General features: G+C 56.0%; 2 protein-coding genes across 3 annotated transcripts; one reads left to right on the top strand and one right to left on the bottom strand.

The window, feature by feature from the left end:
* The first annotated feature begins 914 nt into the window (after positions 1-914).
* Positions 915-10288, top strand: PDZD3 (PDZ domain containing 3). The gene is made up of 11 exons (XM_024196669.3): positions 915-930; positions 2625-2652; positions 3384-3448; positions 4528-4739; positions 5321-5507; positions 5631-5767; positions 6784-6988; positions 7345-7541; positions 7798-8001; positions 8873-9133; positions 10244-10288. Exons 1-11 carry the CDS (start codon positions 915-917, stop codon positions 10286-10288), a joined length of 1557 nt encoding a protein of 518 aa, XP_024052437.2.
* Positions 10289-12019: 1731 nt separating this feature from the next.
* CCDC153 (coiled-coil domain containing 153) lies at positions 12020-18509 on the bottom strand. 2 transcript variants are annotated; one of them, XM_024196617.3, is made up of 7 exons: positions 18450-18509; positions 17251-17331; positions 16196-16261; positions 14804-14923; positions 13642-13734; positions 12557-12687; positions 12020-12232 (listed from the first exon to the last, which is right to left on the bottom strand). In XM_024196617.3, the coding sequence occupies exons 2-7, from the start codon at positions 17315-17317 to the stop codon at positions 12104-12106; spliced, it is 606 nt and encodes a 201-aa protein (XP_024052385.2). In that variant the 5' UTR covers positions 17318-17331; positions 18450-18509; the 3' UTR covers positions 12020-12103. The 2 variants fall into 2 exon arrangements, with proteins under 2 accessions (XP_024052385.2, XP_026513641.1); XM_026657856.2 differs by having other exon boundaries at positions 12020-12227.
* Positions 18510-20481: the final 1972 nt, after the last annotated feature.

Raw genomic sequence — 20481 nt, 5'->3', positions numbered from 1 at the left:
TGTTTTTCTGCAGCCAGAGCCTTCCCAAACCCATGCTACGTCTCTCCTGCCATCTGCCTGGGGAGTGCTACCCGCTCCCATCCCTGCAGTACTTCTGTACGGGAGTGGGGGGGGGGGATTTCCTTGGCACTTCATGGGCTGGTTGGGGATGAGGGGAGGGGATTGGAGATTGTGCCATAGCCAGGCTATGTGGGCATGGTGTGGGGAAGCAATCCAGGGATGAGGAAGGGACCCACCTCATGGCTCGTCGGTAGGAGAGAAGGATCGGGGGTTGCAGGGCCTTAACCTGGTGAAGCAGCTTCAGGCATGGGCCCACCTGGGGGTTGGCTTTGTGGCTGGCCTGGCTGCCTCAGCTGGGCTGGGGGATGGACAATGGAGCCTTTCCCCTCCAGGGTCCCCTCTCCACGCTGGCCTGGGACCACAGTGACTAGAGTCATTCCTCTGGATAGCTGTCTGGTGCCCTGTGTGAACTGGGTCTGGGGATGCTGATCCATAGAACCCACCAACTACCATTGACCTCCTCAGCAGAGGGCAAGGATTGAATGGGCCGTGGAGACTGAGAAGCCTGAACTAGGCAGCCCGGATTCCCAGCTTCTCTTTATGTCCCGAGGAGAGGGGTGTTTTAGTGGTTGGGACTGGGAGCCTGAACTCCTGGGTTCCGTTCCCAGCTCTGCCACTGACTTGCTGCGTGACCTTGGCCAAGTCCATTCACCCCACGGCCCCCTACTGCTGGGCTGGCTGAGGTGTGACCTGGAGGGGTCAGCGGAGGGGAGCTGTTCCCTCTTGCTGAGATTCATGGGCGCAGGGGAAGACTCCTGTCTTGTTTAAATATTAAACCGGTGCAGTCTTGGAGGAGGCGGGGACACCAGCTTCACCTGCCACTTCACGCTGTACCTTGCACCGTCGCCACAGCCATGAAGCAAAAGGAAGGTAAGGAGCTGAGGCTTATGGCGGGGGTGGGAAGCAGCTGGGGGAAAAGGGGGTTGATTCTGAGGAACCTACCCCCCCCCCCACACACACACACACAACCAAGGGCCCGTGGCTTTCTTCACAGATCTCTCCAGGTGCTGAGGGTGGGTGGCTGCAGGGGTTCTTGGGGGTCCTGGTGGCATCCGGAGAGACAGACGACTCCTCATTTGGGGGTTCTAGGCAGCCCCCCCCCAGTTCCATGGGATTGTGGGTTCTCTAGGGCTGGATTTCTTGGGCTGGTATTTTGGGGGCTGAGGAGTTACTCTCTGCCCTTGTCCCTAAGCCCCATTGCCCTCTCGTCCTGTCTCCTGCAAAGGCCCAGACCTGACCCCTACTGACCCTGAGGACAGTGTGTCCCTGGCTGTGAGCACCACAGCTCAGGCCTTGTTTAATTCCTCCCTCACTCCCAGCCAGCTTCCTGCAGTAGCAGGCCAGGTGAGCGGGGTAGTAAGTACCCAGTTAAGTGGAGGTGAAGGCAGTGAGGTGCATTCTGCTGCTCAGAAATGCAGAGGTAAGTGCCACTGGCTAGAACTGGTCCAGACTGCACCTCCAGAGCTGCCTCCCTGCTGGCTGGACTCCCTGCACTGAGCCTCAGTTAGCCAGCGAGCAGTGGCACCACTTCAGCTATTTCTTGGGGCAGGATCAGGGGGTCAAATTCCAGTCCCTGCCAGCCCCTCCAACCGCAGAGGCTCCAGGTCTCCTTCTGTATCCCCTCTCTCTTACCCACACAGTGCATGAGCCAGGGCTGCCAGAAGTCACGTTCTTGGCAGACTCCCCTCTGCTGTGCCATATGGGAACAGGAGTAATATTTGATGCTACAGGGGAAGGCAGTACAGTACAGCACCCCCTGCCCCTCTATCTGGACAGTCTGGATGGAGGGGTGGCCTGGCCAAATTTCAGTGACTGTTGGGACCTCACAACTGGAGCAATACTGACTTAGTTGAGAGGAACGCTGCTTAACCCCCCTCTCCCGCTGGCTCCATGGCCTATGCAACTTTGAGCAAATGCAAAAACCTTGCAGGGGGTGGGAGGGAAGTGTTCACACACGCCCTTGACTCCCTTCTCCCCCCTCCCCCCTGCGCACACAGTTGGCTCCACAGCAGAGAGCTGCTGCTTAGGAGGCTGTGGTCCTCCAAAATGCGTCTGATTCATTGATCCCAACTTAAGTCTCCAGCTGCCTCTCCCCCTCTTTCACCTGGTTTGGGGGGGGGTGGGGGGTGGATGGAGCAAAGCTGTGTTGTGCGTGCTTGTGCACAAGTGCTTCTCCAGGGTATCCACCTCACGCGGGCAAGAAGCAGGCACCACAGTGCACAAGGACAAGGCTCCCTCCACTCCTGACAAGCCCAGGAACTGGCGGCCACCTGGAATGGGCGCTGGGTCCAGCCTGTGGGAAAGGAGGCACCTGAGCTGTGTTTGTGCCCATCTAGCCTGGGCTCTGCTTACAGCCCCTGGAAGGGAACTAACCATAAGAGGCTGGGTCGGTGTCCCTGTGGGGCCCTTCCTTGGTGAGTGCATGGCAGTGCCTTGGGGCATGTGCTGGAGCAGGGTCTGCTAGCCCCAGGCAGGGGGTGGGCATGTGAATGCAGCCCAGGCGAGGTGAGCAATGTCATGGCTACTAGAGAGACCGTCTGACCTCAGAGCCTTTTCTTCTGCAGGACTTGAGGATACCAAGGAGTTAACCCTGTAAGTGCTGTGCTACTCCTGTATACTTGGGTATTGCTGGTCTCCTAAGGGTGGCTTTCTGGTCTCATGCCAACTGCTTCCTGTGCCTGTGTGTGGGAGTGTGACAATTCCATGGGCATGTGGGACTTCACAGTTCCCAGGGGCTCCTGGGAACTTCTTGGGCACAATGGGGACCCCCCCTTGCTCCAAAAGCTCAGGCCAAAGGAGAATCTCCCCTAGCTGTTAGCAGTATGGGGGCCATGACACACAGCTGAGCAGTTCTGATTCAGAGGGAGGTGGTGTACAGACACACCAGTCACCCATTGCAATAGGAAGAGAGTGCTTTTCGTGAAGGACTGGACTCCTGGTCTGCTGCCTCTGGCTGTAGCCAATATTGGATGCTACAAGGGAAGGCAGTACAGCACCTGGCTGGTTGTGCCATGCTGCATGGCAGGGGTGTGAGGAGATTCCTTCCTGACCCCTGAGATGGTCATCTCACACCCTGAAGCCTCCCACTGCCTTGCCCTCCAGGGTCCCAATCAGGTCCCTCTCCCACCCCTCCATTTCTATATGAACACTGGAGCCTGTGGACAAGATTCTCCCAAGGAAGAAGCCAGCAGATGCATCCCCCTCCTGCCTGCCAGCTGCTGCCCATGTGGCTGGGGTGTGATGTCATGGCACACTGAGCTGGAGTGGGGCCCAATGGGTCTGGCTGCTGTAGACTGACTTGCTTTCTTCTCTTATCATTTCAGGAAATTTGAATTCAACCCCAAAGACGGGATTGATAACCCAGCCCTGTCACTGGCTGAGGACTCCGGTAAGGGGCAGCCCTGGGCTTGCTGTGGGGTGGGGTTGTTCCTCTTCACGAGCAAACGGAAGAAACTAGGATCAGCAGGGTCCCCTCCCTCCAGGGCCAGGCTGGGCGCTGTGTTTGTGTGGGGGGATAGGGCGGGGGGTGGACATGACCTGTAGAGTGAGACCGCCTACCAGCAGGCCATCTTGCAGCCCCATGAGTGACCGGAACTGTTCATAGCTGATGCTTCTTGGGCACTTCCATTCCATGTAGAAGGAGAAATCCCTTCTCCTGAGCCCTCATGTTTGAGAGACCTGCCAACCGCCCCCCCCACACACACACACTTGGATTGAAGACCCTTGCCTGCACTGCACCCACACCCCTCTGTAAGGGGTGGCAGAGACCTGGATGGAGGCCAGCTTGCATGCAGTCTCTTTGCTGCTGTCTTCTTGTTGGGTGGGAGGTTCAGTGAGTCTCTTCTCTGCTTCTGGCAAAACCAAACCGAGGGAGCCCTGACTCAAATGACCCTCCCCCCATGTATAGAAGGATGAGAAGAAACCAGAGAGGGGACAAGTCTCTGCTGGGAGGCCATCACATGCAAGTGCAGCGGGATGTGCATTCACATGCAGGGAGGCGCACATGTGGGTGCATATGTACCCACAGTGTGGCACGAATACCTACGGGTGCAGACACACGAGACACATATTGTCTGCAGGTACACAGCGATCCAGGCAGGTGCATAAGCACAGGTGGACATGTGTATGCAGACGTATGTGTCCTGACGCTATCCATATGATATGAATATGCAGAAGTGCCTGGGACAGGTGCACAAAGACGCAGGCCGGTACACACAAAGGCACGTGAGCGTCCAGCTGGTACAAGACTGAGCAGAGACTAGAATCCCACCTGGCCTGGAGGAGGCGGAATCCTGCCTCTCTAGCAAACCTGAATGACTGAGGGGGTGTGCATGGGAGGGGAGGGTACCCCAGTTCGTTACTAACTCTACACGCTTACTGATTCCCCACATACTGCCTACCCATGTCCCCCTCCACGGTGGCAGCCTGGGTACCACGTGGCACTCACAGGCTCTGTTCTCCCCTCAGATACAGAAGGCGCAGAGAAGCCACGGTTCTACCTGCTGACCAAGGGCGATGGGGAGAGCTTTGGGTTCTGCCTACGTGAGGAGGTGGGGAACAAGGGGCACATCATCCGGCAGGTCACGTGCGGGGGGGTGGCCCAGCGCAGGGGCCTGCAGGACGGGGACCGGATCCTGGAGGTGAACGGTGAATATGTGGACAACATGGAGCACTTCAGGGTAAGGCGTGGGCAGGGCTGAGCGTCGAGGTCTGTGACTAGTGCCATCAGCTCAGCCTGGTTAACGGGGTGAACTGCCATGGGGCACTGACTGCCCCACACTGTACCCTGCTGATTGTCCATGGTAGGAGCCGGCAGAGACCTGGCATGGGCCTGAGCCATAACATCCGAACTCCCCTGGAGCTCCAGTGTATTGGGATCTGGGCTTTGGTTCAAGTCTGTCTCCCAAGGGCGGTTGGGTGGCTCCCATGAAATGAGTTTGCTGGGCCTCAGCTCAATTCCTAACGTCCACAGCATGAAAATCATCACTCCCCCTGGCCCCTTGCTGGCAGCATTAGCCCAAAGCGTGAGCAGGCCATGAAGGCAGAGCCCCCTTCTCTGTCCTAGCAAGGGTGAGTCACATTGGCAGGGCAGCGTTGGGAAGCTTGCCCTGCTGCAGCCCAGGTTCTCCCCGTCCTGTGGCCAGAGGACTAGCGTCTCCAGGACTGTCAATTTAGTACCTTCTGCCAGCATGACATCCCTCCCAAGACCCGTGTTTGGAGCCCCCCGGCCCTGGGCCCATGTGTGTGGGCTCTCTTGCAGGTGGTGCAGAAGATCAAGGCCAGTGGTAACCAGGTGGCTGTTGCAGTCCTGGATGGCAATGCCTACGAAGTTGCAAAAGCCCTCGACAAGAACCTGGCAGAGCTGCTGCCGGGCCACACCAGGCCACAGCTCTGCCATGTTGTGAAGGACAAAAGTGGCTTTGGCTTCAGTGTTTCAGCTCCAGAAGGTAAAAGAAAACGTCAAAACCCTGCCAGTGCTTTCTGTGTGTATTCCACTGCCCGCTTCTCCTCGGCAGGGCCAGCAGGGCCTCCCAGCACTATCCTATTCCCTTGCTCTGCTCTCCATGCAGGTGTGAAGGGCACGTTCCGGCTGTCCGTCACGAGCGACAGCCCAGCGGATAAAGCGGGTGTCCCCTCTGACTCCTGGCTGCTCGAGCTCAACGGGGCCAGTGTGAGGAACTACACTTACGCACAGCTCACCAGGAAGGTACACACCCCGGCATAGCGTCCCACTGCCAGGCTGTTCCCCGGGGGGGGGCCGCCTGGTCACGGACTGGCCCGAGTCTCCCCTCACGTCCTTGGAACGTGTCTGTCAGACACTTGCTGCCTTTTGCCTTACTAGATCCCATTTCCCTCCCTCCCTCCCACCCACTCATCACTGAATTCCTCTCTGCCCTGCATCGGGCCCCTTCATCGGCCTATCTGCTCCCACTCACCATTCCTCAGTCACTGTCCCTCTGCCCTTCCTTCACCTCTCAGTTCTCCTGTCCCTGCCTTCCCTCTTCATCTGCCTGTCCCTCCCCCACGGCCTTCATCCTCACAATCATGCCTCCTCTAAGGCAGGCAGTGTCTGTCTGTCTAAAGCAGGGGTAGGCAACCTATGGCACGCGTGCCAAAGGCGGCAGGCGAACTGATTTTCAGTGGCACTGACACTGCCCGGGTCCTGGCCACCGATCCGGGGGGCCTCTGCATTTTAATTTAATTTTAAATGAAGCTTCTTAAACATTTGACTTAAACATTATTTACTTTACATTCAACAATAGTTTAATTATATAATATAGACTTATAGAAAGAGCCCTTCTAAAAACGTTAAAATGTATGACTGGCATGCGAAACCTTAAATTAGAGTGACTAAATGAAGACTCTGCGCACCACTTCTGAAAGGTTGCCGACCCCTGCTCTAAAGTCAAAGATCCAGTCACCTTCTGGCTCCACACTCAGCAGATGGTAGTGGATAATTCCCAGGGGACAAAGGGCCCATCACCCTCGAGATGCCCCACCAGGTCAATGCCCGGTTCTCCCCACACTCCGTGCTCTGAGATCTGGCTCCACAAGTTCCGATGTGCACGGTGAAGGCATGATGCCCAGGACTGTCCATGCCCTGCCCCGGGTCTCCAGGCTTTACCATGGCTTATGCCCTGCGGGAGGGTGGCAGGGGGCCCTGTGCTGATTCTAACCGGGCCCACGTGGCTCTCTGCGCGCGTGTGTTTCTTTCGGAGCCAGCTCAAGCAGAGTGGCAGCAAAGTGACCCTGCTAGTGATAGATGCCAAGTCGGAGGAGTTCTACCGGCAGCAGGGTGTCAGGGTCATAGCTGCCATGGCCGATGCCGCCACGCTGCCCTTCAAGGCCAGGAAGCTGCACATGGTAAAAGGTCCAGATGGCTACGGGTTCCTGCTGAAGGAAGAGAAGTGCAGCTCAGGGACGATGGGTAAGGCGGCCCGGGATGGGGAGCTAGGGCTATCGGTGCGTATCGCAGAGGCCTGAGTGCAGGCCTGGGAGCCCTGAGTTCTGTTCCTGATGCTGACCCTGACTCCTTAGGGACTTGCCCAAGGTCACCTATCTGCCTCGGTTTACCCATCTGTAAAAGGGGGATATTGTCCCTAATCGCCTCCTGCCCATGAGGATCAATGCATTAGCTGGAGAGGGCCAGCCCCACAGTATGGACCCTGTCAGTAAAGAAATTTTAACTTCTCTCTCACGCTCACAATTTTCCTTTTCTCTCCTCTCATCTTTCTTTTTTTCTTCCTCCCTCTCTCTCTCTGGGTCTGTCCCCCACACGCGCAGGCCAGTTCCTGAGTGAGGTGGATACCGGGCTGCCAGCCGACAGGGCGGGGATGAGGGATGGAGACCGGCTCCTGGCCGTGAACGGTGAGGGCGTGGAGGGGCTGTGCCACCAGGAGGTGGTGGACATGATCCGCGCCGGCGGCAACCAGGTGACGTTGCTGGTCATCGATCCGGATGGAGACAAATTCTACAGCTCGGTACGTGGTGCAGTGTGAGGGCTGGTGGGCAGCAGGGAGAGATGCCAACCCTGCCCTCTTTGGGGGCAGCAGCCCCACAGAAATTCCTCCCTGGGCACCCTCTGCCATTCAGTGCTGGGGCTGGGTCACTACATGCCCATGGCCATGTGGGATGTCAAGACAGAGGCCTTGGCAAAACTGACCTCCCCCCTTGGGGATGCTCTCCTCTGGCTCAGGGCCCCAGGAGCTGTGAGGCTCAGCCTGCTTGGTTTTCCAGATTGGGCTGTCCCCGCTGCTGTTCTGTGAAGATGGGCACCCTTCATCGGGCACTCGCACCACCCCAGGATCCCATCCCAGCATGCCTCAGGGAAATGGCGCGCCCGTCGGCACGCCCCACCTCTGCCACCTTGACATGGGGCCGGAAGGGTACGGATTCCAGCTGCAGACTGTCACCGACAAGCCGGGGGTCTTTATCACACAGGTAACTCCCCTCAATGCCCCTCGCCTCAGTGCCAAGGGTGGGCCAAATGATCCCGGTCAGCCTCAGACCCACACACAGGCAGCCTGAGCTAGAGGCTCCAGACGGCACTGTCCTCTGGCACGGGTAGCTCCCAGGACTCAGACTCCCTGCCCAGCACCCCTCTCCCCCAAGGCAGTGACTGAGCAGGGAACAGGCCTCTCTGTGTCCCTGGCTGTCCATGTCTGGCATCCTGAGCTGCCTCCCCACCACTGATTTCATTCCCAGCTGGAGGCAATGTTTGGTGGGGGTGCGGGGGTGGGAGTCAGGACTCCTGGGTTCTCTTCCCAGTTCTGGGAGGGGAATGGAGTCAGGGGTTATAGCAGGGCTGGAGGCTGGGAGCCAGGACTCCTGGGTTCTCTTCCTAGCTCTGGGACGGGAGGGGAGTAGTTACAGCTGAGGGCTGGGAACCAGGACTCCTGGCTTCCAGTCCCATTGCGTTCACTAACTCGCCCGTGTGTAAAGCGCTGTGGGATCCTCAGTCGGCTGGCGCTGGGCAGAACCACCTAGTGTGGTTATTAGAAGGATTAGCTGGAAAAGCTTTGCCATCCAGAGCCCAGGGTTGCAGTACAGCCTGCCCACCCTGGACAATGGGCGTAGGAGGCTCTGAACGGACAACACCCCGTGCTGGTGGTTGGACGATGCTGGGGCAGCCCGCCTGCCGTATTCCAAAGCAGGTAGAGCCAGTGACTCCCCCGCCGCCCCCACCGAGCATGGTCAGGAGCAGGGGACTCTGACCCAGCTCTGTGGCCTGCCCGTTGGATTGCACGGCTGAGAAGCCGGAGGGGCGGTGAAGGCTGAGGATTACCTGAGCGGCATGGCTGCTGTCTCCCAGGTGGCCGCGGGCGGCGGCGGGAAGCGAGCAGGCCTGAAGGAGGGGGATGTGGTGATTGAGGTCAACGGGAGGAACGTGGAGCAGGAAAGCTATGAAGAGGTGCTGGGGAAGATAAAGGAGACTGGCCAGCAGCTGACATTGCTGGTGGTGGAGCAAGAAGAGCTCAGGAGCTACAGGGAGATGGACCTCGCTGTCACGGCTGACATGGCAGAGGGCGGCGATGCTGCTGCCAGGGCCGAGGCCCTGCTGGGTTCTAGGCAGGTGAGTGTGAGTAAGGCTGGTCCTGCTCCTGCCTTCTATGTATCGCCCCAGGCTCCACATTGCCCTGCCAGTGCATTCACCTGGGGTCAAGACTCTACAGAGAAGCCAGAGCAGGAGTTGTCGTATTAGCCCGGGCAGGCCCAAGAGCCAGGCCAGGATGGTTTGCTGTGGGGTTTAGTCTCAAGCAATGGGGCTCCTTCCCCTGCCTGCAGGGAGATGATTCCAGGGGAGCCCCTTCCTAATGTTCCGCTTTCCTTTCGGCTTCCCTGCACTGGGGCGTGTAGCCACTGGCAGAGCTGGAGTGCTACAAATGGCCTTGCACTGGTGTGACTCATGTCTGCACCAGCCCAGCTACGCCCAGGGCTGAAACCTCAGTGCAGATAAGGTCTCAGTCGCTCCTCTAGGCCCGGGGCTCTCTAACTCTTCTCCCTACAAGGCGTTTGCGCCCTTCCCATGGCAGGAGCTCTCATCAGCCAAGCTCTTCCCTCCGCACCTGGGATGGTTTTTCATTGCTTGCTCCTCTCTGGCCTCCCTCCAGCTCCTCAGTGACTCGTTAGTCAGAACAAATGCGACAGGCCAGACTCTGCTCTGTTGCCTGGCTGGAACTGCCTAGAAGTCAGCGTAGTTGCTCCAACTTACACCATTGTACATGGGAGCAGAACCGGGGCCGGGAACACCGAGTGAACTTGCTCCACCTCCTAGCCCCTGGTGTAAATCTAGAGTCACTCCATTATCTTCAGTTGCTCTGGATTTACATGGTTATTAGACTGAGATCAGAGTCCCTGTCTTGCTATCTGGCCCCCAAGCCACATGGGGGGGTGGTGGGGGGGGATGCCAGGATAGGGGGAATCCCAGGGGTGACAGAGAAGTAACCAAATTGTGCTTGACCCACCCCTGCACGCTGAGTGAGACAGGGCAGGTGAGAGCAAAGGGGGAGGAGCCTCCATGCAGGTGGTGCCATGGTTCTAAGAACCTCTTCACGGTCCCACATGCCACCTGGAACCCCCATCTCTGCTGCTTCCCCAGTCTCCCTATGGACGGCCCCTATGCTCAGGGTCTCCAGAAGGGCCATGTAACTGACTGGTACTGACCCTTCTCCGTTCCTCACAGGGGCCATGGTGTGAGGAATGGAAGGGACTGAGCCAGTCATTCTAGCCACTCTGTGCTGGACCCGTGGGCTCAGCGCAATCCCAGCTCTGGAGCGGCTTCAAACCACGGCCCAGACCAACCCTGGACACGCGATTTTGCACGCACGATAACTTGCACTTTGATTCTTCCCTTGATCTGATTTCCCGGTGAGCCGCTGCACCAATCAGCTGATCTTGGGACTTTAAAGCTGCCACTTCTCCTGAGATTGGCCTCACAGATTAAGGGCAGGCCCAGCATGGGAGCAGGGACCAGAACAGGTGAGGTCAGTGAAACAAGGAGGCCCAGGGGCCTGCACCTAAGGGAAACCAATTACCCACCTGGCTGAGGCATCACAGCAACTTTTTATTAACAGACACAGTGGCACCATGTGTAACTGAAGGACAATGGTGTCTCTTCACCCCTTTTGCTGCTAGCACTGGCTCTACCAAGGAGCTGCAACAAAGCATGGAGGTTTGGAGACAGTAGAGCTGCTGCATTAGGTCCTAATTGTGGCTTTTACAAGTTAACCTCCCCAACTGCATTGTTTGGAGAGACGCTGAAGTTAGGGGCAGTGAAACCCTGCCTGCCTGCTGAGAGGTTGTGGCTCACGGGGTGCAAGGGGCTGTCTGTTAAGAGTGAAGAATTATCTGGGGGAGGAATGGCAGCAAGTTATGCGCTGGGGGCCCAAATCTTTTGCTGGTGTAAAGTGGAGTTAGTTGCATTGTGGGGCTGGCTCTAGGGACTTGGGGGGGCTGGTGGAAAGTCTTCTGGGAGAAGATGTGGGAGCATTTGGCCACGTTTAACCAGAGGCAGTGGGTTATTGCAGGCATTCCTTTCGGTGGGGCCTGGAGATGATTCTGCCTGGCTGTGCGGTTATCTTTATTCTAACTCTGTACATCTGCCAGCCGGCAGCCTCCTCATCTCCCCTGCCCAGGCTGCGCTGGGCTGGAGAGGACCCTTTGGCGGGTCAGAGATTTGAATTCCACCCAGGTACCTCTCTGACGTGGGCTTTAGATGCCTGTTGATCCCAGCTCCTTGGCAATGGGGGAGAATCCAGACCAGCCCCTCCATCTGCAGGGGACTGGGCTACCCGTGCCCTCCATTGCTGGGAGAGCACAGACCGCTTCTCAGAGGCACTGTGTATGCTGGTGGTTGGGGGAGCAGAGGGCGGGGTCAGCAATTGCATGGCATGCAGGGGGCAGGGCCCCAAATGGTTACTCCCTTGGCCTGGGGCCTGACCTCCATTGTGTAAGTTCCCAATTAGCTGTGCTGCTCGTTGAGGGTCTGGCCCCTTGTGTTGTGCTGTGCATAGCCCCCCCCCCGCCCCGCCCTTTCCTTCTGCAAGCCCCAGCCCAGCAGCTGCCGTCCATCCCTCCTGCTGGCTCCCACTTCCTCCTTTTCTTCTCATTTTACACAATTAAAACAACTTAAAAAAATTACCTAAGCTGATCTGAGAAGCAGTGAACCTGATGGGACTCTCGGGGAAGGGGCAAGAGGTTGGGGGGAGGGGGAAGGGCCGGTCTCAGCAGAGAAGCCAAGGACCAAAGGGGGCCTGGAGACGGAATTATTCTCTCCCTGCTAGCTGCGGGGGCCCAGGCTGAGCTGAGCTGGGCCTGGTGTCGAGAGAGCTGCACTGGGGCCAGAGGACACCAGTCTCCAGGGCTGTTGATCCAGCTCCTTCCCCTAGCGCTAAGACCCCCTTTGCCCCCCTCCACTCCCCCAGTTAGGAGAATACCTGATGGCCCTGTCAGGCAAAATATCCCAGCTGCCACTGCTGAGGGGTTAGTGGTTGGCCATGATGGGGTGTCTACATGGCCCCCTGCCCCAGTGTAAACCAGGGCCCTAGATCTCCAGGGGATTGAGCCCAAACTCTCGCAGTCTCTCCTTCTGCTCCATGTGCACGGTTGTGGCTTCCTTCTCCCAGCAGCCCTGGGCGGCTGCCAGCTTGGAAAGGACTCGGTCCAGGCTGCCCTGGAGGGAGAGGGCAGAGAAGCAACAGGTGAAGAACAGCCGCTAAGGGGGGGCCTCCTCTGGGGCAGGGAGTTAGGGGCCTAGTGGGGAGGCTCTGGAGCTGGGTGCCTAGATGCTGCAGTGGGGGGCACCCTGGGAACATACAGAGTAGATACCAGCAGGTAGCCACTCTTCCTCTGTGTCTCTGGTTAATTGGAAATAAGACCCCCAGCGTTGTGGAGCAGGGCTGGCAGGTTCCTCTAAGAAGAGGGAGAATCTTCCAGCCCAATCCCTGGGCTCTCCCACCCCCAGGCATGGCGCCAGACCCCTGCCACAGTGACTCACGTGCAGGATCTTTTCATACTCGGTCTCCATGGCATTGATTTTGCCCTGCAGCTCGGCGATGGTCCGGTCCTTCTCCCCCAGCACCTGCTCTCTCTCCGCCCGGGCCTGCTGGATATCCTCACGGCAAGTTGCTGCCAGGGAGAGACACCAGGGAGTGAGAGGAGGAGGGCAGTGGAGTGGGAATGCTGAATTGCTGCAGGGGATGGCAGGCACGGGAGCCTGGACATCTCAGCTGCAGTGGGTAGGAGGTGAAGAATCAGGACTGAAGCTGGGGCTGGCCTGACCTTGAGGGCAGACGAGCAGGTGAATGCACCACAGCGATTGTGTCAATGACAAAGTGCCCTCTGCCCCGGGCACAGGGTGCTGGGCATCAGCATCACATTCTTGGCAGTGTATGGAGAGAGAGCATTCCCTAAACCGCACCAGGACAAGCCAAGGGGCGAGGAGCTCACCCACGTGGGGTCCAGCAGCGTTGAGACCAGCGCACACCTTGGGAAGGGGTTGAGAGGCTTTTCCCAAAGGGGGAGGGGAAGTGGCATGAGACAGTCTTGGGGAGGGAGGTGTGGGGGAGTTCCAACCCCTAGGAACCACAACATCAAAGGCTCCATTGCTATCTGATTGCAGCAGGAGGTGCCTGGGCAGAGAGCCCTGGGCAGAGGTGGTTTGTCACCCAGCTGGGAAGGTGGGTTCTGCATGTGGGATTTCCCTACAGCTGATGCATGAGGCAGAGCAGAATCAGCTCGCTCTCCTAGCACTGCAGGGGCTATGAGGGGTTGGGGAGGGGGGGAAGAGATCTCGTCACAGTGGTGTCGGCGGAGAGTGCAGGGCTGAGAGGCGCCCAGGCTACGAGATCAAAGATGGGATCCCACTGTTTAGTGTTCCCTTTGGACGGAAGAGGTCCCAGCCTGGATTCCAAGGGCCCCTCTAAGCCTGCCAGGGAAATGCTGCCGCTCCCAGAGAGAAGCACATTCCCAGAATTGCCATTCAGCAGGTGACAGCGCGTCTCAAATTCTCTGCTGGCCAGCACGCACGTCCCCACTGGCCTGGGTCACCTCCCTCCATCCCAGAGTGTCAGGCTGCCCTACCGAGCTGCTCCTGTAGCTGCTTTGTCTCGGTCTCCAGTTGCTGTATGCGGGTCTCTGTCTGCTGCTGGAGCTCCTGGTACTGTCGGATCATCTCTGAGCGTCCCAGGGCACAAGGGTGGGGAGAGGAAGGTGCCAAACATGGTGACTCTTCAAGAGGGACAAAAATGCAACCCAGCAGGCACGCTCCCCTCCTGTCTGTTACAGGCTCTTCTCGGGGCCCATCACTGCCCCCTTCTGTAATGTTTCGATCCTCACCCCGGGAGGCAGGGCAGGGCTATTACCCCATTTTGGGGGTGGGGAATCAAGGCACAGAGAGATTAAGGGACAGGCCCACGGTCGCACAGGGAGGCTGTGGCAAAGCAGGGAATTGAACCCAGCACTCAGGTTAACCACTGAACCATCTGTCCCTGTTGGCCCTGCAGAGGGCCTCCTTGTGGGGGACATCAACTCCTCCCACCAGCACTAAAGGGCAGGGGGCTGTATGTGCAGAAGAGAGCCCCCAAGGGGAATTTTGCCCATAAGCCCAGCTGCAGGGAGCCAAAGCAGTATAGGGTTTAGGTACTGCTCAGATCCCACACCACTGGCTGAGCTTTACCTTCAAGCAAAGGCCCTGGCGGGGGTTAGAGCTACTGAAGAGGGAAATGTTTGCTAATGGAAAAGACCAGTGGAGGCCCTCCACATGAGGGGAGTCCAGATTCCAGACCTGGGGACAAAGGTTAAGGCTCTTGAGTCCACAGCTGGGGGCGCATCGGCCCCCGACTCGGAGGGTGCGTATGGCCAATAGATCCAGGGGGGGCGCTGCTCTGCGGGGATGGGTGGCATGGGATGTGAGGAGCCTCCAAGGGACAATGCAGCCCCATGTAGGGATGGCTGTGGGGGAGCAATGGGAGTTTGTCCACAAGCCCAGCTGTGTTCCATTCCTTTGGGACAATTGAGGGGCATCCAGGGGTCTGGAGGGAATGGAGCACATGGCCTTTGGCTGCAGCTGCCTCTGCCTGCCTAGGAAGAACTTTGGGGGTTCAGGCAGCCCTCAAGCCGCCTGCTATCATCTCCCAGCCACTTCCCCACCAGGCAGTGCTGAAGAAGCATGGAGGGGTTCCCGCTTAAAGCAGCAGGATGCTACACCCCACAAGCATTCGGCAACAGCGCCCCACCCCCTCACCTTCGTAAATGTCTTTCTTGTCGTCCCGCGACATCTCCAGCTCCCGCTCCAGCTCCAGCAGCCTCTGCTTGAGTCCTTCGCTGTCAGCCTTCGCCTGCCTGGCCACGTCCCTCCGGAGGGCTGCCGGCCGCGGAGATGCACAGCTCAACAGAAAGGATGGAACCTCCTCCCCTCCCCTGACATGCTGCCCCCCAGGCGGATACCCGGCAATGTTGCCCCTGGAGTCTGTGAATTTGGGGAAGGGACACCCCTACACACTTCCATGTGAGAGCAGGACTGGATCCAGGGGGAGTGTGAAGGGCCACAATACAGTACCTGGCACTTCTCTACCATCTTCCGTGCCTCGTGCTCAGAGGGCTGCTGCTAGCGGTTATGAGCTGAGCTTTACAGCACTTGCATTGGAGCCCTCTGGAGCTGCCCGGGATGGTGGTGATTCAGTGCAAGGTACCAGTTGTGATCACAACATCATGGGAGGGCGCTGTACTGCTGGACGTGCAATATTCCAGCACTGATGGAGAACCAAGGTCCTGACCGCCTGTGGTCATCAACGGGCCCTTGCACTTTTCCCAAGCACTAGGGCTCAGATACTCAAAGGCATTTAAGCACCAAACGTCCACCGATTTCAATGGGAGTTAGGCACGTAAATACCTCTGAGGATCTGGGCCCAGGTTACTAACCCTGATTGCTTGGCCAAATTCACAGATTCATTCATAGATTCTAAGGCCAGCAGGGCCCATTGTGATCACTACGTCTGAGCTCCTGGCTAGACGGGCCATACGACTTCCCCGAATTAATGCCTGTTTTGAACTAGAGCCCACTGTTTGTACATCAAGACTGGGTGTTTTTCTAAAATTCTGGTGCTGGAAAAGCAGCCACATCAACCCTTGGTAAGTTGTTCCCATGTTAATTACCCTTGGCCAAGCACATCCTGCTTCCCTAAAGTTCTCCCTTGCAGTTTCAATAGCAATGGGAAATTTTTCTTCACTTCCTGTCCTAAGCTGTTGCACAGCATCCCTGCACCTCGTGACACAGAGGCTGGGTTCCACCTCAGGGGTGGCTGCATTCCAGGGGTGGGGGAGGGCCTTCAAGTTGAAAGGGGCTGGAGAGATATAAATCAATGGGCCTGACTCTGGTCTCACGTACAGTGGCAGAAACTCACTGACCTCGCTGGAGTTACTGCTGATTTACATTGGTGTAACTGAAAGCAGCACTGGGCTCGTTACCATGAAAGCTTCTGCAGAGGGATAGTGATTGATCCCATATGGGAAACTCGGTGGCTCCCAGCAGTTGTCTCCCCTCTGAAGGGAGAAAACTCCCCTCAGTCCTGTCCTCCACCTGTTACCAGTCCCCGCTGTAGCAGGATACACCCCAAGAAAGAGATGAGGCTTTTACCCAGGTGCTCTTTCAGGATGTCCACCTCCAGGGCTGCTTTCCTGTATTTCTCCTCCACTTCATTTTCTGCAGCAAGCGAGCGAAAGAGAGAATGTTATTGCCGATCTGACGCAGAGGATGAGACAAGCTCCAGGGGAAGCACGGCCATGCACGGGACTGGAATCCTGGCTCCTCACCCACCCTGCAGCTGGATTTTCAAGGACTCAGGAACAACAAACAGGGCCAGATTTTCCGAAGATCTCCACTCCCATTTAGGCATCTAAATAAGAGCCAGATTTTCAAAACGGCGAGGGCCTGACTCGCACCAGGCAGGGTAGGGTGCTCTTTGGACAATCTGGCCCATAGCACTCGCCTACCCTCCTGCCATGTGAAAGCTAGGAACAGTTTTGCATTTGAATCAGACGTGCCTCAGAGTAGGAACCAGGGCCTGTGAACCATCCCCTGGGTCATCAATTGGAAATAAGCCAGGGCAATGCTCTAACCGTTCCTGTGCCACTTTGGGATAGGAATCTGTCTGCGATACTCCCCTTGTCGCAGCCATAGGGAATGCATGCCTGGGACTACCCAGAACGTTTCCCTCGGAATCGGGCGGTTATAGTTCACGGACATTGGCGAAAGCAGGGTCTCCTGGACGTGTAAGTGCTGAGGAGCTCCCTCCAAAAACATGTGCCTAGCAGTCTTCCAGCATCCTGTCCCTACCGCACAATGCCATGTGGTTCCATTTTAAAGGCCCAGCGGGAGAAGTAGGGGCCTGGGAGGGCCACTCTCTTTGATTCCTAGCTTCCGCCTGGCTTGGGAGGTTATTAAACCACTTAGGAAAGGCCCTCAGATGCTGCTGCCTTCTGTTTCTCATCAGAATGTAGGAGCGGCTCCAACAGCGAGGGCGCAGGGGGAGTGAGGATGAGACAGCACTAGAGCTGTTGTCCCACTGGGGACTGACACATTCCATCAACAGCGTTCCCAGCTTGGGCTTCCTGGAGCCTGCAAAAAAGCCAGCCCTGGAGTGGGACACCGGGGTACAGAAACAGGGATGGGGGAATCTCCTCCACACTCACCTGCCACATTCTTCTTTTTCTTCTGTTTCCCTCCTTTCTTTCCTTTCCCTCTGTTCCTGGGGGCCATTGTTTGCGTTTTTTCTGCAAATAGAAATTGACAAGACGTATTGACGTCTGTGCTTCGTGGTCTTCCCCAAGGGCAGCTGAGTGCAGAATTGTCTGTGCTGGCCACTATTGGAGATGAGGTAGTGGACTAGAGAAGCGATCCAATCTGGCAAGTCCTGTGCTCCTAAGACACATAGCAAACTTAAATGTACATTGTGCCTGGGATCCAGGCGTGGCGGGACCACAGCATGCACCCTGATCTTGGGCTGCACCTTCAGGGAGTGGGAATGGGGGTCTAGGAACAGCTAAAGGGCTACCTAAAATAAAGGAAAAGTAACTGTCCATTGACCTTTCTGCACTGGTTAAAAGAGGCAACTACAGAGCAGGTAGCTGATGTTCCTTCTGCAGTGCAACTGATCTAGCACTCAGAGCTAGGGTAGTGAACCAGTACAACAGTCCTACCGCTAGCCTCAGGCATTTGCTCCAGAGCAATTGTCTCTGCATTCAGCTTCCCCAGCAAATTGTATCAGTGTAATTATCCCAGCTCTCAGCCCCAGTGCACCAGCTCCAAGGCAGTTCAGTTCTCCTCCGTCCCACTTTTAGGCTCTGATTCTGAGCTCTCTTGTGTAAACGGAAATAACTCCACTGAAGTCAATGGATATAGTCCAGATCTACACTGCTGTAACACAGCTCGGAATCCAGCCCTTGGGGCTCAGCCCAAGCTCTGTTACACAAATTCAGCTTAAGACTTTAGAATTGTGCAGCTTCCACAAGTGTGGCCTCCACAGCACCTTGCAGCCTTCACAGTGGTCTCTCTGCAATGCGGAAGCACCCTTGAGCCCCGGATCTCAAACCACTGGCTATCAGCTGGGGCCAACGGAGACACAGACAAGGGAAGTGACTCACGTTGGGCCACAAAGGAAATCAGTCTGGACTAAAGTTAGAGTCCAGACTCCCAGACCCTGGCTCTGACCGTTAGGATCCACTCCTCCTGCTCGTCACATGCAACCACTTTTTCCATTTGCTGCATTAAAAGCATCAGTATTTTGCTTCTATTTTTGCTTATGTGGAGTGGATCTCAGCGGAGCTCCAAAGGGAAAAAGGCTTTTAAACAGTAATTTCCGCTCAAGATACAATTAACTCCCCCTGAATACCTGGAAGTGAAGAGCTTATTATTTCTTGATATGCCGCAGTTATCCAACAAGAAATGTAACTGACTCTGTGTGAGTAGCCCTGGGCAAGCCAATCAGCGGTGAGGAAAACCAGTGGCTTGGTGGCTGGGAGCCTATCCTGGCAGTGCAAGACAGGAGTTTTGCTAGGCAGCAGGCCCATTTGCTGCTATGGTGACTAAGGGAAGCTTGGCAGAGATGAGTTCCAGGAGGAGGGTTAAAGCACAATCAGGAACTGGCCGATTTGCAGCCAGGCTGCCTGTGAGCAGTCAGAGAAAATGTGTCCTTTACAGCTAAGGCGGTGAAATGGGAGAAGACACAGTGTCGCTCTGTGTCTCGCACACACATACATGTACAAACAGTCCAACAATGGCATACCGTGACATGCACCGTCACACGAATGCACAGAGTCATGCTCAGTCTCGCTCACACACACTCTTTCTACAGTTCAACATGCAGCATTGGCTGGGGAAAAAGCCAACGGTTCTTGGGGCCTTTTGTCACTGCAGAAATCTCAGAGCAATATTGTGCAGCAGCATTAATGGGATACAGCCGAATCCTCTAGACCAGAAAGGTAACAGAGCTTGAAAGCCACAAAGAGGAATGGCCCTAATATCAAAGTCTAGAGGGATTTTTTTTTTCCAAACTGATTGTTCTTGTGCTAAAGGTGGTGGCACTTGCTTTAGGTCTTGCACGTAAACACAGCATTGCACCCAGGAGTGTGGTTCCACGAGGGGTGAACGTGCTTTGCTTTCTGTGCAATATGGCCTTGGTCAGGTCACTTCCCCTCTCTACCTTGGTCAGATCACTTCCCTCTCTACAGTTTCTCCATGTGTCAAATGAGGATCAAAGTCATTCACCACCCAGGGGAAGCGTTAATGTCCATGGCGCACTTAGAAGATACAAAGTTCGATGCAATCTCAGCCAGTTCTTTGGCTGGAGTAAGAGCTAGGCGTACTGATACTGCCTGAGGCTCTAGCTCTAAGTGTATTACCCTCAGTAGGTTAAATCCCAAGCCTTTACTCTGGTCTGAAATCACAGGAGTTTTGCCTGAGTAGGGGCTTCAGGACTGAGCCCCACATTTGTTAACTCTGGATGTATTACTTTTGGCAGTGCCCCCTGAGCCGCAGCGTCGTCACTGCCCCAGAGAATGCAGGAACACTCCAGCTCTCAGCTCATTTCCTCCAATCCGCTTGTCTTGGTTTTACACATTAAAGGCCTAGCTCTCCTCTCTCGTACCTCGGTGTTAAGCAGAGTAACTCCATGGATGTGAATGGAGTTACAGCAAGGTAAAGCCAGGGTGAGATCAGAATCCAGGCCTTGGCTCTGTCTAACCAATGGGCCAGATCCCCAGCTGCTGTAAAATGGCCCAGCTGCGCTGATGATTTTTCCCTTGTTGAGGATTTAGCCCAATATATTCCGCTCTCACACTGATTTTGTATCAGTGTGACTCTATTCACGTCAGTGAAGTGATGCCTGATTTACAGCGGTCTAACTGAGAAAGGAACTAGACCCTAACTATTGAATGTAATCCAACTATTGTATCTAAATCTGTCCACCACTCCTCTGTCCTTCTGGAGTGCTCCTTCAAACAGGCTCCACCCTTCTCTCCAGCCAAACCCTATTCTCATTAAAACATACTCCTTCCCTTGACTTTTCCTCCTTGTCACCAATATCCTCTTCTCACCCTCCCGTTCCTGGACTGTTACCCTGAGTCTTGGGTTGTTTAGCTTTTGTCATAAGCTTTCTGGGGCAAGGAACATGTATTAGTCCATGTCTCCAAAGCACCATATAAATCCATGGCACTATATCAATCGTTAATAATACTTACAGTGGATGAATACATCTATTGACAGTGTATTGAATGCTACTGTAAAGTACTGCAGCAGTTTAATAATTGTGCTTATGTAGTCCTTTTCAGATGTAGATCTCCAGCACTTTACAAGCATCATTACCCCTATTTTACAAATGGGGAAACTGAGGCACAGATAAGTGAAGTGACCAAGCTCACAAAGTA

The sequence above is a fragment of the Terrapene carolina genome, unplaced genomic scaffold (genome assembly GCF_002925995.2).
Source record: "Terrapene carolina triunguis isolate 2854851 unplaced genomic scaffold, T_m_triunguis-2.0 Scaffold374, whole genome shotgun sequence".
In the NCBI taxonomy this organism is placed as follows: domain Eukaryota; kingdom Metazoa; phylum Chordata; order Testudines; family Emydidae; genus Terrapene; species Terrapene triunguis.
This window is presented reverse-complemented; position numbering and strand designations above follow the sequence as displayed.

Coding starts and splice junctions, on each gene's coding strand:
- PDZD3 (XM_024196669.3), top strand. Junction 3,449..4,527: donor GTCACTGGCTGAGGACTCCG/GTAAGGGGCAGC, acceptor TTCTCCCCTCAG/ATACAGAAGGCGCAGAGAAG. Junction 4,740..5,320: donor ACAACATGGAGCACTTCAGG/GTAAGGCGTGGG, acceptor GCTCTCTTGCAG/GTGGTGCAGAAGATCAAGGC.
- CCDC153 (XM_026657856.2), bottom strand. CDS start 17,317: ATGGCCCCCAGGAACAGAGGGAAAGGAAAGAAAGGAGGGAAACAGAAG. Junction 16,262..17,250: donor GAAAAAGAAGAATGTGGCAG/GTGAGTGTGGAG, acceptor CGCTTGCTGCAG/AAAATGAAGTGGAGGAGAAA. Junction 12,228..12,556: donor AGTATGAAAAGATCCTGCAC/GTGAGTCACTGT, acceptor CCTCCAGGGCAG/CCTGGACCGAGTCCTTTCCA.